General features: G+C 36.8%; 1 protein-coding gene across 1 annotated transcript in view; it reads right to left on the bottom strand.

Annotated features, from left to right (window-relative positions):
* The window catches only part of LOC121329837 (rho GTPase-activating protein 5-like), a 42776-nt gene extending 35384 nt beyond the window's left edge, over positions 1–7392 (bottom strand). Inside the window, exons 1-2 of the mRNA XM_041275727.1 lie at positions 7139–7392; positions 638–4546 (exon numbers count right to left, since the gene is read on the bottom strand). Of these exons, the coding sequence (XP_041131661.1) occupies positions 638–4366 (3729 nt within the window). The 5' untranslated portion in view covers positions 4367–4546; positions 7139–7392. The remainder of the gene's footprint in view (positions 1–637; positions 4547–7138) is intronic.
* Positions 7393–16093: the final 8701 nt, after the last annotated feature.

The following is a 16093-nucleotide window of genomic DNA, read 5'->3' as shown; positions in this document are numbered from 1 at the left end:
ATTGTTTTTGCTTGGCATATTGCTAATTTTACAAGATCTGTGTTAATGACAACTCGAAATAAAGTTCTGCTTGAAGTTATAATTAAAAGCCAAGCAGCCGGTCTTCCTGCTGGTATGACGATGAAATTATGTGAGCTCTATGGTTCTTAACAGCCTAGTAAAATGGTAATATTAGCATTCTAGAAAGAAGCACACTTTACTTCACAAAGAAAAAAGAAAAATACTTCCCTAATGGTTGAACATGTGCTCTTTGTATTTAATGCGCACACTGAAAGTCATAAAGACAGTGTGCAATTAAACTTAAAACAGTCACATACTGTAGCTTGCCCAAAAACAACTATGTAAGAAATGTAAATAGCATATAATTGTTTTTGTTTAGATTAACTTTGTACTATAATGTCATAAATATAAAATACACTATCTGCAGTTAGTATCCATACTGAGTAACTATGTTCAAATATGTATTAAAATACTGTGAAGTACTTTCACAAGATGTGCAACGATGACAATGCTACAAAAGGGAACAATCATTTATTGCCTCAAATAAATCTACACCACAACACAGTGCCTGACTAGCACGTTTATGTATGCGCAGAGAAGCATCATATTACTAATCAGACCAGTTCAATGGAATTACCTTTTTGGGTTCTTTTATCTTTGGTTGTTTCTTCTTCTTGAGCTTTTTATCATCTTGTTCAGGATCAGATGTAATAGCAGGGTTATCTATTCCTCCCTTCCATGGGTCGACTGGGGAAAGAAGGGGATCCTCTTCACTCCCACGGTGGCCCCTACCTTTCTTTTTCTTTTGTACTGAAAGCCCAGTCTCATCATCGCTGGCATCTGAATGTGCTCTTCGATGATAAGCTTTAGTTTTGCTGAAAAGGATCTTGGACCGATGTTTGTATTTTGAAGGTCTCCTTCCACCATGGGACTTTGACATTCGATCAAAGCCATTTTCCTCGTCACCGTGAGTGCCGTGAATCCCTCCAAAGGTGTTTCTCATTTTGACAATTCGATTCTGACTATTTTCTGGAACATCATAGATGTCATCTCGGTAGCCTTTGGACTTTAGTAGCGTATCAGCAGGCTCTGCATAGTTATCAGATGCCTCTATATCCTCTCCATGGGCAAGAGGGACTCGTGATTGTTTCCTTGTGTTTTTCACAATCCCTGCTTCAATGGTCTTAACAAGGTTTGGATCCAGTTTCTTCACATTTGTCTTGGGTATGGCTGGCTTAGGTCTGACAGGTGGAGGCACTTTGTGATTGCGATCGTCATGGGTGTTCACTGGAGTGCTGTGAAAGGGATACTCATTTCCTTCCAAATCAATCCGATATTTAGTGCGTTCGCTGGGTGTTGGAAGCAACTGCACGTCATCGCCAATAGGGCTGTATGGGGGTGGTGCTTCAGTGTCATCCTCTGAATCTGGATAGTAACTGTACGCTGGTGAATTTCCAAGGGGTGACTGCGAGAACACATCTTCACTTGCATTTGTAGACTCTTTGGTGCTGTCACACAAAAAGGAACCTTCGATATTGTTCTTCTTTTCCAGCACCTCATTGAAAAATGGTGTGAACACCTCGGTTTGTCTATGATATTGAGATAGAGAATACAGTGCAGTAAACTTGGCCGCGATTTCTGTGGCTATGTGCTCTCCCTCGGTCATTAACTCCTTGATGGCCTCATTTTCAAAGAAGTCTGCTTGGCTGTCAGTGATAGCCACCATTTGGACAGGGATCACATCCTGTACCTCTGCTAGGAATGCCCGAAGCATTGCCATGGAGGATTTGCGCTTTGCTGAATAAACTAGGATATACCCATGGACTAGCTCATCTTTCCTTATGCCAATGGAAGAGTGATAGGAGAGGATAGTAATTTGGATTCGGCGTCGACTATCACCAATAATCTTGTCTAAAACCAGTGTGTTATTTTGACCAGGTTGAGCAGCACTACAGGAATGTGAATCCAGGAAAGGCGAAAGAATGAGGTCCACACTAAATGGATCTCCACACATGGCACACATTACGATCCGCAAGTCAGTCTCCGACATGTCTTTAATGGAAGGCAGCGGGCTCATGACATCAAAGTTGTGCTTTAGTGCCTCAAGTATTCCTCGCAGAGCTTGTTTTATTTGGGTCTCGTTAAATTTGCGTGGAAATGTACCAGAAGGTAGGTCTACAAAAGTACACTGTAGCTTATTTGCGAGTTGTTGGCCCTGATGCCTTAAAATAGGCAGGTTTTTGCAAACACTGTCCCGCTGGTTTGCCAATATTAGAACAAATGGCAGCTGGGCCAAATATCTGTCTCTTCTATTTTGTGAAGCTTCTGCCCTAATAATCCCAATGCAATCACCAATAAAATTAAGTGACTCTATGGAGCTGAACACACAAAAACAGCCATGAGGTTTGAAGGCAGGTGTCCAGAAATGGCTCAATAGCAATGTTGAATTGGCATCAATGGTCTGAAGATCTAGTTCATAGATCTTCCCATCCAGAGTGTATTCATCGTCTGTAGACTGAGCTTGAATTTCATTTGCCAGTTCCTGTGCAAACCCCTCCCTCCCTAAGAGAAACAGGTTAACCTTATCAATGTTGGCACTGTCGTGATAAAAACGTGGGTGTCCATGATCCAACTGAACCAGACTGTTAGCAAGCACCTGCTCAACTTTAATGTCAATACAATTTTGGCCACTGAGACAAGTGTCCTTTGTAGGATGATATACAAATCCTATATGCTTTAGCAGTAGAGATTGCCGGTCCGGTGCAAGTTTCTGTAAGGCCCTGTATCTGGGCTCTTCATTCAGAACCATATGAATTTCACTCATTTTATCACAGCTTGGGGTTGCATTCAGATCCAAATCATAAAACAGTTCTGCATGTTCAAAAAGCATTTCCTGAAATTCCTCTTTGGCTTTTTCAACTATTTCCCGTTGATGCCTAGTGTAAACATCTCTGCGATCACTTTCGCCAATATACTTGTAAGCTTCGTCCTCCATTACAAAACACATGACCTCTTCCCAGGGCTGCCCTGGTGTGATAAACTGTACCCGCTCCAGGGTTTTCTTAAACTTCTCCTTCATCTCCACCCTCTTCTTCTCAGAAATTAAATGTTGCACATGGTTTTGATAAACTCTCTCCCCTTCTGGTGTACAAAGGAGGTCAAAAGGAATTCTCCTGTCGTTGACTTTGTCTATGTGGTCTGTTTCATTCCATGGGGTGTGCTCCAATACTACAAACCAGTATGAAAAGTCAGGCCTGTTTTCCAAATAATTCTGGGCTTCTAACCAGCTCAAATGCTCAATCTCATCCAGGTTACTAAGAAGATTATTAAGAATTCTAGGCAGGGTAACCAAATAATCCCCTTTTCTTTTCCTGATATGTTCCTGCTTCAGTTGTTCAATGTGTTTGCAAAATGTGTTTTTGGCCTTCACACTGCCTTCCAAGTTTATATAATTTTCATAATCAGGGTGGTTTTTTAATTTATGACTCGAAGCTTTCCAACTTGTGTGGTAATCTTTCACTGTTTGCACAATCAGCTTTTCAAACTTGTCTGTTGCTGTAGCAACGGACTGTCTCTGGATCTTGTAAGCATCCAGATAGGGGCTTATTTTGGGTTTGCCTCTTGTTTTATCTATCAACTGAGTCAAGGTATTAAAACAGGAATCAACATTCACACTGCACCGTGCAGAAGTTTCTACCACAAGGAGGTTCTTTTTGTTGGAAGCAAATGCCTGTATTTCACGCAGATATTGGTCAACACATTCATCACATTTTGTTGCAGCTATTACAACAGGCTTTTTTGATTTTGCCAGTTGTGCATACAGGTTATTTACAAATTTAAGCTGGTCTTCAAATTTCCTATTGCACCCTTTGCTCACATCTATGCATAAGAGAAAACCATCAATGTTAAGCTTTCCATCAGGCATCTGTTTTTGTTCAAAGTCTTGCTCCAAGCCTAGCTGGTCAGTGCAGATATACATCAGCTTCTCTGCCGACTGCAACTTTGCTGCAGCTGACCGCTTAATATAGGGCTGTAAGTTCGTACTCCGGTGTGGCTGAAAGGTTTGATCATCAATAAACTCAGTCTGTTCAATGACCTGAATTTTGCACTCCAATCCATCGTCATTTCTGTACATAAACTCACCCCAGTATAAAAAGTGATCGTTGTTAACAACCCGTCCTCCAAAGTCGATTGTGCTCAAGACAGAGGTATGCTCTGTGTAATAATCATCAGCCTTTGGCCGCACATATCTATTGCACAAACAAGACTTCCCAACTCCGCAGTTGCCTTTCTCCTTTTCTGTTCCAGACAGCCCAACTACGCTTATAGCATAAGTTGGGGGACGAGGTTCCTTGTTTTTTGCCATTATATTCCCTCAGTCATCTTCTTTCCTTCACTGAAGAATTAAAATGTGATTATCACTCTTTTTCCAGTCCATGTGGAAGAAGCAGTATTTCCATTTTGGGGAGACGGAGTGTTGATCCTGGATTTTCTTTTACCCACTTTCACAATTCCAGGCAGCTACTTCCCCTTTTTCAACATCTTCCTGGAAAAAGTAATAGAAATTAAATTTTTAAAAAAAGATAGGTGACATTTAAAACAGAAGAAAATCAAACATGAAACTGGTCTGTCCTGATTGATGTAAATTTTTCCAGATAGCTGTACATTCAATCGTCTTTTAAAACAATAATTAGTTTCTGTAGTTTCCAACGCCATAGTGATGTTCTCCCAGAAAACAAATATCATGTAAACAGTATTCTCAATCAGGATATTTCAACATACACCATTTGATAATTTGCTTAGTTTGGTAAACTTTTTAAAAAGACTAATTCCTTCAGTTCTTCAATTAAATAAAATTACTTACCAATAGTGTCAGGTGATCCTCCCAAACTACCAGATAACAAGCATGTGAATACTGTGACTGAAATCAACCACACACTAATACAAATAAGAATTTTAAATGGTATGCAAAAGATGTACTACACATTCAGTGTATACTTTCTGTGTAATATTTATTTTAGAAACACCTTTTTGTGTCTCAAATAGTCTCTCAAACAATTAACATAAACAACTTGTGTCATGACTGGAGGTCAATAAAAAAATCTGAAAGTCACTTTTGTTAAAAAAAAAAAATATATATATATATATATATATATATATATATATATATATATACACACACACACACACACACACACACACACACACCACTTGTACAGTTGTACCTAAAGCAAGAAGGTTGAGTGTCCTTGCCAGTTTCAAGCATATGTACTACAGCTGCACCTTCTGGCTATACTCCATTGCAACGGAAATGACTGTCACTTTTCAAATTCATCACTACATAGAATTCTGCCAAGCACTGAATCGTTAACATCCATATGGGGAAATCAGGTAACAAACTGTGAATGTACAATAGCGCAGGTGGTATGGTTGTTTTCAGGGCCTGTTTATGTAGACATAGTGCAAACCAGAACTTAACTCATAAGCAGAGCACCTTTTGTGCTACAGCATTCACAAAGCAGGAAGCTTTAATGCAAACGCGTCAAAAATGATGGGATTCTTAACATTACTGTAGCCGCTGGAAACGAGAAAATATCAGATTAAACTGAAAGACTGAATCGGCAATCAATTCATATTTATTTAAAGTGTGATTTGCATACGTATGACAGAACCCTTGGCAGGATTTTATTACAAAAACTCAACACAGTAGCGTCTAAATTTGATTACATCCTATAAATAAACTATGGGAAACCTAAATATTTTATTGACTGAAAAATGTTACGTCACTTCTAAATCTCACGAGAATGTCTTAAGAAACTGTTAGAAATTGTACCAACGATTAAGGCGGGCTGACCATATTTTGTTTTGTTTGTTTGTTTTTTTTTTAAACCAGACATGTTTTCAGCGAATATTCTGTCTTATGCTCTGCCATCATCAACCACTTCCACATTTTACCACATAAAAGCGTGCGGTAGACAATCCAGCAACCCATATACAATATCGTACACATTACTCTCTGAAACGTTTAGTGCGTCTGTGACTTAAAAAAACCAAACAAATAAATGCAAACTTTAAAATAAATTCCTATAATAACATTAAAAAAAAATCTGATTCTGTGTTTTTTTTTCCACTAAACAGTTTACCAATTTAAAGCAAGGTATGTATAACACTACCAGTATTTTACACCGCACCGCTTTGCAAATATTCACAAGACATTTTTTTACAAAAAAAAATCAGTTTTAGCAGCGTAATTAAATAATGTCACACCATGAATTAAAATGTGAAATGTATTCCGATTACATCAAACTAATGTGTACGTCACTGACTTATTTTATTTATGTATTTATTTTTACAGCGCTCTCAATTATTAGTGGTAAAAATGATTTGTTGAACAAAATCTCTATATATTATCAAGTTACTAATAGTGCAGTACAGCCATATAAAGTAACGTGCACCCTTTACCAGACATTATGCATTAAAACAAAAGTACTGTACTGTTATAACGACGGCACTAGTACTGATTTTTTTTTTTTAATTTATTTTATTATTATCTACAACACACGTCGATACAACTGATAGTGTACTGTGCAGTGTGACATTTGTTGAGACGTGATAACGCGGTTTGGATAGCACTGTTCTCCAATTGATTTCGGGGTTAGACGCAGTCCCCTGTCAAACACAGTTAGGTCAATTTTTCTAGTTCCAATTGTAGCCTGCTTCCTGGGCTTCTTGTTACACAGATCAGTCGACCTCCTGTCTATCATTTTAGCTCTGCCTCGGAATAACCACAGTTTTATTATGTATCATGTATCATTACATTAAACAACCACAAGCTCGGTGTGTTCAAAATGTAATGGGGGAGTTAAAACCACAATCACTGCCCAGTTTCCAAGGCCTGCTCCATCTATTACCTGCTCAGACAAGGAAGAATCATACAATCCCTTGTTTGAATTTTTACCTATGTAATCACAAATTTATCGCATACAGTAACGTGAAAAATACAAACATCCAGTGCTGTGATTTAATTGCAGTACACTACAGCCAAGACAACTTGGGACCAGTACCGACAGTTAATTCGCATTTCATTCCATTGAGTATGAAAGTGTATCACAGTTTGATCCTGAATAAATTCCCCTACCTAATGGTCGCTCCCAGCTCCGACACCACGAAAAAGCGGCAGCTTTTCTCTTTTCTGTTTTCTGTTTTTTCAGTCTTCCTTAAACAGCATCACTTTCTTTCCTTCAGATCACAGCGACACGTTATATAAAATCCCTTCAAAATGTGTGAAGTTTTATTTTTCTTGAATTTTCTGTGGTATGTGTAATCTGAGACTCGCTCCCTCCCCTCTAGTTCCACTCAGTAATGGCGGCGACGGATCCAGCTCTCTCTCTCCCTCTCCCTCTAACTTTTCCATTCGGCTAGGCTGTCGGTCGAGCGCGCGCTCCGCGTGCACGATGCCCCGTCTTCGATAACGCGCCTGATAGAGCACAATCTGCAGTGTTTGTGGGTTGGCCTTTTGGTATTTCAAGCAAAACGTAGTTTATTTTATTAACTTTGGTTAGATGTACAGTTTTTCTGGGGTTTTTTTTGTACAGTGGAACAAACAATTTAAGCATGTGTGGCAAAGGGAATTTCTGTAAAAATAAATAAATAAATAAATAAATAAATAAATAACCTCAAAAAATGGATAAAAGCTCTCAGTAACGAAAATGTCTGCAGAACAAGGTACTTAATAGTTTGCTTTTTAATAAAATAGGTGAGGTGTCAAGTAGCGTTATTTCTGGGTGTTGGGTGTTACCAGCAGATGGAGGCTGATGCCCCAGCAGGAAGCATAATCAATCACCTCAATGTGTCAGAAAAAAAGTACAAGTTAGAAATACAGAAAGAGTGTGTGTGTGAATGAATACATGCATACCCATGAGAAACATGGAATTAATTAAATACATATTAGAACACCAAAAATATTTAATACAAAAATATCAAGTAATCATCTAAGACACCAGGTTTTGTATTTTGTGTGAAAAGGGGAGGTACTCACTCATACAGGCGTGGCTACATTGGCTTCAGTTGTGTTAAAACATACTGTACAGTTTGATATATATGCCGAGCAAGTTTTTCAATATTAAATATATTTCGTATATATAATTGTTGAAGGATGTGCATGGTATTTGTGTTTTAAGGATGTAATGTACTGTATTGTATTTGAAGTCCTGTGATATGATGATTTGATGGGATTTACATTTTTGTTTCAAGAATTTTATTATGCTCTGAATCATTTGCTGTTTGTTCAAGGGCACTGATTTGTCCACAAATATACCAGCATATGCATACCAGCTCTTCTTAGCTGGGGCACTGTTATAACTAAGGCATTTTATGAGGATGCCAGCACCTGACCAACATTGCCGTGACGACAACCGACCAATATTCTTTATTAGAGGAGCATTAGATATAATTCTTGATTGTAAAGAAAAAAGTATATTGTGTTTAACTTTCTTCAGGCAAAGAACAATTAAATTAAATTAAAACTGTCCAAACACCCTTCTTGAAACAGCTGTTCTTGAAACTGTGCTGAGCTGGAAGTATCTTGGGAGGGGAACCAAGCAACTAGAGTCCAGCTGGTGGACTAAAGTGGCACGAGCTGCCACTTTAATTGGAGTATAATGGTACTGCAGATAAGTAAGGTGGCTGATTGTCTGGAGAGTGCGGGTTGGGGAGGGGGCACAGCAGGCAAGCAGAGTCAGAGTTTTGGCATGTTATCAAGTGGTTTGTTATATTTCATCTCACCTTTAGTGTCCAAGTGTTGAGAAAAGCACAACAAAAGCTTACTTTTAACCTTGGAATTGACTTTTCCCATTAACAGTATGTACTAGCTGCCTCGTGTCTGAGGTGGAACACCTAAACAAGTTATTCAGATTGGCATTTTTTGGGGAATGTAGGGATTTACCATAGGAGCACACACCAATCTACAGCGGAGGCCAATTGGAGAACATTATAAGGAAAGACACAAGAGGTTGTGTGTTTGTGTTTGTGAATGGGTGTGTAGCTTCTCTTTGAACCCTAGGCTATGTCTTTATCTGCTACCAGTTCTCAGGTTCACTGCTAGAGTTACTGGTGCCTGTTTAATGTGTTCACTGCAAAAATTGTTCCTGAGCTCATAGTAAAACCAAGGCTGGATTAAAATGTACTTTTCCAGTTAAAGACTAATGTCTTCAACATCAAAATAAAATGTATATGCCTACCTGGTTAGCTCCAGCCACATTGGTTTCCAGTGCTTTCATACACACTTGCTCTTCTGCTGGCAAGCATAACAAAGTTTTCATTTTTTCTGAGGATAATGCTAAAATAAAAAGCACTTCAGCTATCACAACAACACTTATTTTAATAAATTATTTGACCTTTACAATTAACCTGATTGTCATAATGACACAGATAGAGATGAGTAGTACATTTATTGATTTTTTTTTTTTTTTTATCATGTTGAGATGTTGGAGTGTAAAGGCATTCTTCAAGACTTAGGATAAAACAACCATTCCACTTTTCATTAGATTACAATTTTAGATTCCTTTTAATCAGAAAGATATTCAATCCCAAAGGAAAAGGCTGCATATTATTTTAGGTTACTATTTCATTGTTTGTTAAAAATGAATAAATCAATAAATAAAATCACCATTCATTGAAATTCTTTTTTTTTCTTTAAAACTGTGGGCCCAATTAACTAAATGTTAAAATGAAGTTTAATAATCAGAAAATGGTTCAAGACAGTTGTTAAAGAAGCCAACAACAGCCTAAAACAGCTTTTATATAACTCATGTTAAATCTTGTGAAAAATGAGAACACTCATCAGGTTTTAAAATTGTAATTACTAATATTTTTTTACTTTGCGTTTTTCATTTTATTTTTATAAAGTCAAATGGTGTGCACTGTAATAGATTCTGATTCTTTTTTTCATTACTGGGTGAAATGTAAGATTATATTGTATAGACAGAGCGGCTGCACAAGTACTGTGCTGCAGCAGTGTGTAGACATATGACATCAATGAACAGCAGCCAGACTGTTATTTTTAATATATCTTTTATGTTCCCATTAATTATATTTAAAAGGTTACAGACCTATAACTGATGCAGACTGCTATTCCTTCCAATACCACAGCTATTGAGATCACATTTTGGTTCACATTATCTGATTAGGTCATGATTGTTTTTAATACAACACATGCAACAGACAAATCAAGAGCAAATTTCAATTTTTTTTAAAAAAGGGAATAATGGAAAATGACAAAAATAACTTGACATCTTTTGTTGCAATTTATTTGTGTACACCTCATGCAATGTAGGGGGTAAAGTTGCAATGTATGTCATATGAATGCTATTCCGTATTAGCTCTGGGAAGCAAAACAAAGATTAACTGTGTTATGTATGCAATGTTTGGTTACATCCAATTAAAAAAGGCCAGGGACTTGCCCAAAATTAAATAAATCGGTGACTGAGTTGGGATTTAAACCCACAATTTCATAGCTTTTTTTTCTTTTCTTTTAATACTGATCTAGAATGCCTCATATGGTTTGGCAGAAATGTCTAATAGGTTATTTACCCAATCTGAGATACTTTGTTCAGTCTTGGCTGCTTGACCAAAGTCTAATAAAGAACTGCAAATAAACTAATAAAGTTATATTTTTTTATGAACTGTTATGTATTGTTATTAAGAAAAGTTAAGTTAAGAAAAAGGTAAGGAAAGTTTACTTTTCTTTACTCTCCTAAATATGGTATCAGTGTGCTTCTAGTTAAAGATGTCTGGCAAAGTAATTGCATTGTTTTCACTATATACTGAGCATGGTACACTATAATGAAACCGTTTTCAATGCACAAAAAACACATATTAATAATCATATCCTAATCATTATAATAATCATAAGGATGGCTATGATATAAATTATTTTATTTTATTTATTTGTAAGAAATGTTAAATGCTCAGAATGCTCCGATTTCAATACCTGGTTTCCTTCAGTACAGATTCGTCCTTTTTCATGACAGTTCTGTTTGCCATTGTGAAGCGTACATGTAGTTGTCATGGATTTCCTTACTGACTAGACATAAAATCTGTGGATCTATTGTTGTGGCACCCCACTCAACATACCTCGTTTCATCCTCTTAAAATGAGAGAAAATTCAAACAAAACCCACGATGCAGTCATATTCTATCAATATACCTTTTATATTATAGATGCATGTTTGGAAACATTCTCTGTGCTTGTTTATAAAGTGTTTCTGCGTCTGCTTTATTTTTTACTCTTTTAGATCCTATCTCTCCCATCTAACTAATTCTGGCCTGAAAGAATATCATACTGTATAGACAAACTCACTTGTGTTTTTTTTTTTAAGTAGATGTCTTTGAGTCACAGTGGTTGTAGCTAAAAAAATATATTTCATAAATCTTACCTCTCACACACTTCCATTCATTAAATCGGTCCAACATTTGCAGTTTTGAAAAGAGACACATGGTAAAGCAAATGTGTGTTTTCATTTTATAACATGAAATCAGCTATTACACTATGCAAAAGAAAGGCAACAGTTTACTGGCCTTGTCTTCCAGGAAATCTGTTGCTGCTTCACATTCTACATCATTTCACCTCAGTGTCTTCTTGTCAAAGAAGCTTGTCTGCAAAACATTTCAGTCATCAGAAGGCCAGAAGATTGATTGGTTACTGACAGGAAAGGAGGCCCTGAAGGAGTGGGGGTAATTTCACTCTCCAGGTGAAATGACCTTGAAGGTGTAAGACTATGTCAGAAAGCAAGGCCCACATACAGAGATTTCTTTAACCTAGTGTACAATTGGATATCATGTTTTAAAATCAAAATATGTGTGTGATAAAACAGTTTTTTTTTATTATTCTTGCATATTTGAGACCTATAAAGTGAATGGATGTGCATGGTGTGTGAAATATACAGAATAAGTTTATCAGCAACAATCATGTTAATCTACAAATCAATCTTGTTTTTACCTTGCCTTTTCTCTTCCAGTACTGTATATGCACACATCCACTTCAGTTAACCTATACATGGGCAATATTATCACCAAAATAAAATTGTTTTTCTACCATTATTTTTTAACAGAATTTTTTTGGTTGATGTTGTTGATAATATTAATCAAGATTAGGTGCATGTAAAATTGTGGCATATCATTTATTTTTAAATCTTAAAAAAATGTGTGTGTGTAGGGGGGGGGGGTGTTATCACTACTTATCAGCTACTATAATTAAAACCCAATAATACAAAACAAGATCATAACAGCATTATCTTAGAAAATTCAACTGAATGTAAAGATAATACAAAAGCAATATGTACTGTATGTTATCATCGGAAACAAGGTATGAAAATCAATAGATATCCTACGCATTCTGAGCATTTAAAGAAACATACAGAATGTAGCAATGTTTTGCCTGGTGATGGTGAAGGTCTTTAAATTATTTCAGGTAATTTCCTCTGGACTGTTCTCATTAATCAATCCAATCAATACGTCAACCATCTCCTGCAAACCCTTAGCCTTCTCTAGTGCTTTCCTCTATATCTGCCCGTTGGTGGTATGTGAGGGAATCCATGATGGTTATTCTAGTCTACAGCAGAGGTACTGGAATACTGGAATAGAAACATGCAGAGTCAGATCTGCCTATGGAAATTAACCCAGTCTAGCTGCTCTGCTCAGTCCACTCCAATAAAAAACAACAACAAAATATAGACATATTGGGATTCTTTTTGTGAAGATGATAAATATACACATATGGAATTAGAAAGCAGACCATCTTCACATTCCAATCTCACTTTTAGGTTACATGTTTTATAACAGACATTAATCATTTAACATGATTGCTTGTTTTAACATGCCTAAGCACTTCTGAAAATTTACCACAGTAACTTTGCATGGTAATTTAGCAGTTATCCCACGGTTGTTATACATTTGCACCATTTTTTGTAAATGTGTTTAGCCGTACCTCTCTGTGCTTGATGCAATATGTTTCTTATCATTCTCTCACTGTGCTCTATTACACTTTGCTATGCTTTCGCTCTGGTAAAACTTTTATAAATGAAGTGCTACACAGAAGATTGAAATGCCATTATAGAAAAAAAAACAAAAAACAAACAGGTATATTATAACCCTGTGTTAAAAAGGGAGTTAGCAACAAACTGACTTATTATAAGAATATTCTCAAATCTGACCTCCGATGAAACTAGGCATTCCTCATAAACCAGTTTTGATTACAAGAAGACAAATGACACAGAAACTAAGGGCCCAGCCCAAATGAAGCCATTCATGATATAAATAGCACGCTGCTGTGTAAGCCTGCACATTAGGAGCAGATTAGCTTTGATACAGCCAGAGTATGGTAACGTCTGTTTTAAAATCTAAACAAAAGGAAGTCCAAATAAATAAATCAATAATTCTGGATAATTTTGAGTTATTTTAAGATGCAAACAGTATACACAGACTACTCATAGATAAATAAATTATACACTATATTACAGACTGGTCAATAGCACATTGCATGCTCAAATTAGACTATAGTCACATGAATCATGGCACAGGAAAACTCCCCAAAAAAACATCTGCCGCTCTGGGAAAACTGAAAACACTTTTTAAAATAGGAGCTCTTGTAATGTATTATTGATATTTATCATGTTAAAAACTGCTTGATGAAAAGATGTTTCCTCAGCCTGTTTCACAATTAATTTGGTTTTGTGGAACAGTTCATAGTTGGGAAAGGCTTTGCTTGCCAATGTTGTTGCTTGTTTTTGTTCAAAATATTAGTTATTAATGTCTGCATCTCATACTCGTGGGGATTAGCTAGCTGACATAATATATCCCAATTGAAAGTCATACAGCTAATGAGCAATAAAATGGCTATTTATCATATTCTGTGACAATGTCAAATGACATGAAGATAATATCATGCATCTCAGGAGTGCTGCAGGTAGATTATCAGGGCACAGAAATGAAAGTCACACAATGAGAAAACCAGAATTAACTTTGCTGAAGTAATATTGTAAAGTGCACATAGATCTGGGTTATGGTGAGTATGCCAATACAGATCTTCATATTTGTTCTTGTAAAATGCATCTACGGAATAAACGCAATAAAAAAAACAACACATTTTTTAAACTTGCACACTGTTAAAAAGAACAGTGTAAACTGATTTCTACAGTATGGACCACTAACCTCATGGGTCTGATGACCTATTATATACCAACAGAAATACAGGGAGAGTTGCTTCACTACCTAGGGATACCAATACTCTATCATTGAGGAGAAAAGTGCAGAATAATACACTATTGAAAACAGTAAAACACAGTCACCTCTAGATTGTTTTTTCCAAAGTCTAAATAAACCTTTAACCTGTGGAAGGTGGCTGGATGCAGTGACAGGCAGTTTGTTGAACTGAGGAAGCCCAGAACTGCAGTTGCTCAAAACAAAAACATGGAGAGCTCAAGTCAATATGCTGTCAGTCAAACATAGGCACATACAAAAGTAAAACAAATTAGTGAAAATAAGCCAATGGAGCTGGCAGAAGGTGATAAGACCCAGCACTGCATTTAATTTTTTTTCAGTACAACACAATAGACCCATTGATAAAAAATATACATCAAGAGTTATACATCCAGACCAAATACATGTTTTATTCTGCTTGGTGGGGCCAGACTTATATAAAATATGGATCTTTACTGAACAAACTGTTCATTTTGAAGCCAGTAAAAAGTCCTGAAGTAGAAGACAAATGAATTACAATACAATTTTAAATGTAATGGAGTTATGTATTTAAAACTTTATATTAATCAGAATAATACATTTCTGGGTTAATTATTCAGTCTCTACATTTAAATCTGGACATGATGCTTTCAATAAAATTTAGAAAATGTAAGCATAGAGAAGGCCTTTCTGCAGACCCAGTGGTCTGGGTAGCACAAGCAGTGGCAGTCCAAGGAATAGACAAGCAGGGAGATGAACTGCTCCCACTTCTCCAAATAATGTGCTTCCTCCAAGGCAACCAAACCGAAAATGAGCCTGTTTTAAATTGCAACAACGTTCAGTGCCTGTTTTAAAGAAAGGTGTGCTGATCTCCCGCAGAATATAGTACAAGTTATTTTAAGCCCAGGACCCATTGGTAAAAAATAGCTTTTCAAGCAGGAAAATCTATTAAACTGATGGGAGAGTTGGGTGTGGATGGGGCTATTAAAGTAAACCCCCTGTGTTTGTATATGACAAAACCTCCAGCACTTCATATCTTTAGCCATACTGCTTTTTTTTTTCTTTTATATCCTAATTGCTCACAAAAACCACAGCAAAAGAACAGGACTCTACTCCTCATGACCCATTTCACACCATAGCTGGTAATAGTTACCAGATTTTGGTTGCAACTGGTGGAAAAGAAGTCAAGTCAAGGTAGACTTTGCATTATTTTACAGAGCCAAGGCATAAACAGGGTCAAGCTTCCCTGCAACCTGTTAATTTCAACACCTTTTGAACGTCAGCAAGCAGCCCAATTAAGGGTACTTCAGGACTGCAAGTTCACAGTGATTTAACCAGGGTGACTGCAAGTTCAGCGTGACTATGCCAGGCCTTGTTTGCAACAGGTGAGCATCTGAATTCCCACAGCTTCCATAATGGAACCTTCACAGGAAGTGCCTGGAACTCAAAGAGCTGTGTATTCAATAAATACAGAGCAACATTTTCCACATCCCACAGGATTGGACTTTTGCCATTGCACAATTCGAAAAACATGTAGGCAGTAAAAACGGAATTGCTCGTAAGCATCTCAGAATGGGAATCAAACGTGTTCCAAGTTGCGCGAAAAAACGCCTCTTAATTTTATTGTTTAAATGATCCTTATTAAAAAGCTGCAATAAATATCCTTGTAGCCAGTTCTATGTCCTGCATGTGGACTCTTATTTACAGTTTTAGAAGGTGAGGCACAATGGCAAAGTAAAATCTTTTTTCAGCATTCGTGTGAGTTTTTTCACTCCATCCTCTGCATCATTTCCCACGGTTTAACCATTGTCCTTCACTTTAGCTGCTGAGATTTCTTTCAGTTTGTCCTCTTCTTTGTA

Source organism: Polyodon spathula, chromosome 17, assembly GCF_017654505.1.
Source record: "Polyodon spathula isolate WHYD16114869_AA chromosome 17, ASM1765450v1, whole genome shotgun sequence".
Taxonomy (NCBI): Eukaryota; Metazoa; Chordata; class Actinopteri; order Acipenseriformes; family Polyodontidae; genus Polyodon; species Polyodon spathula.
Note: the sequence above shows the minus strand (reverse complement) of the source record. Positions and strands in the feature narration are given on the sequence as shown.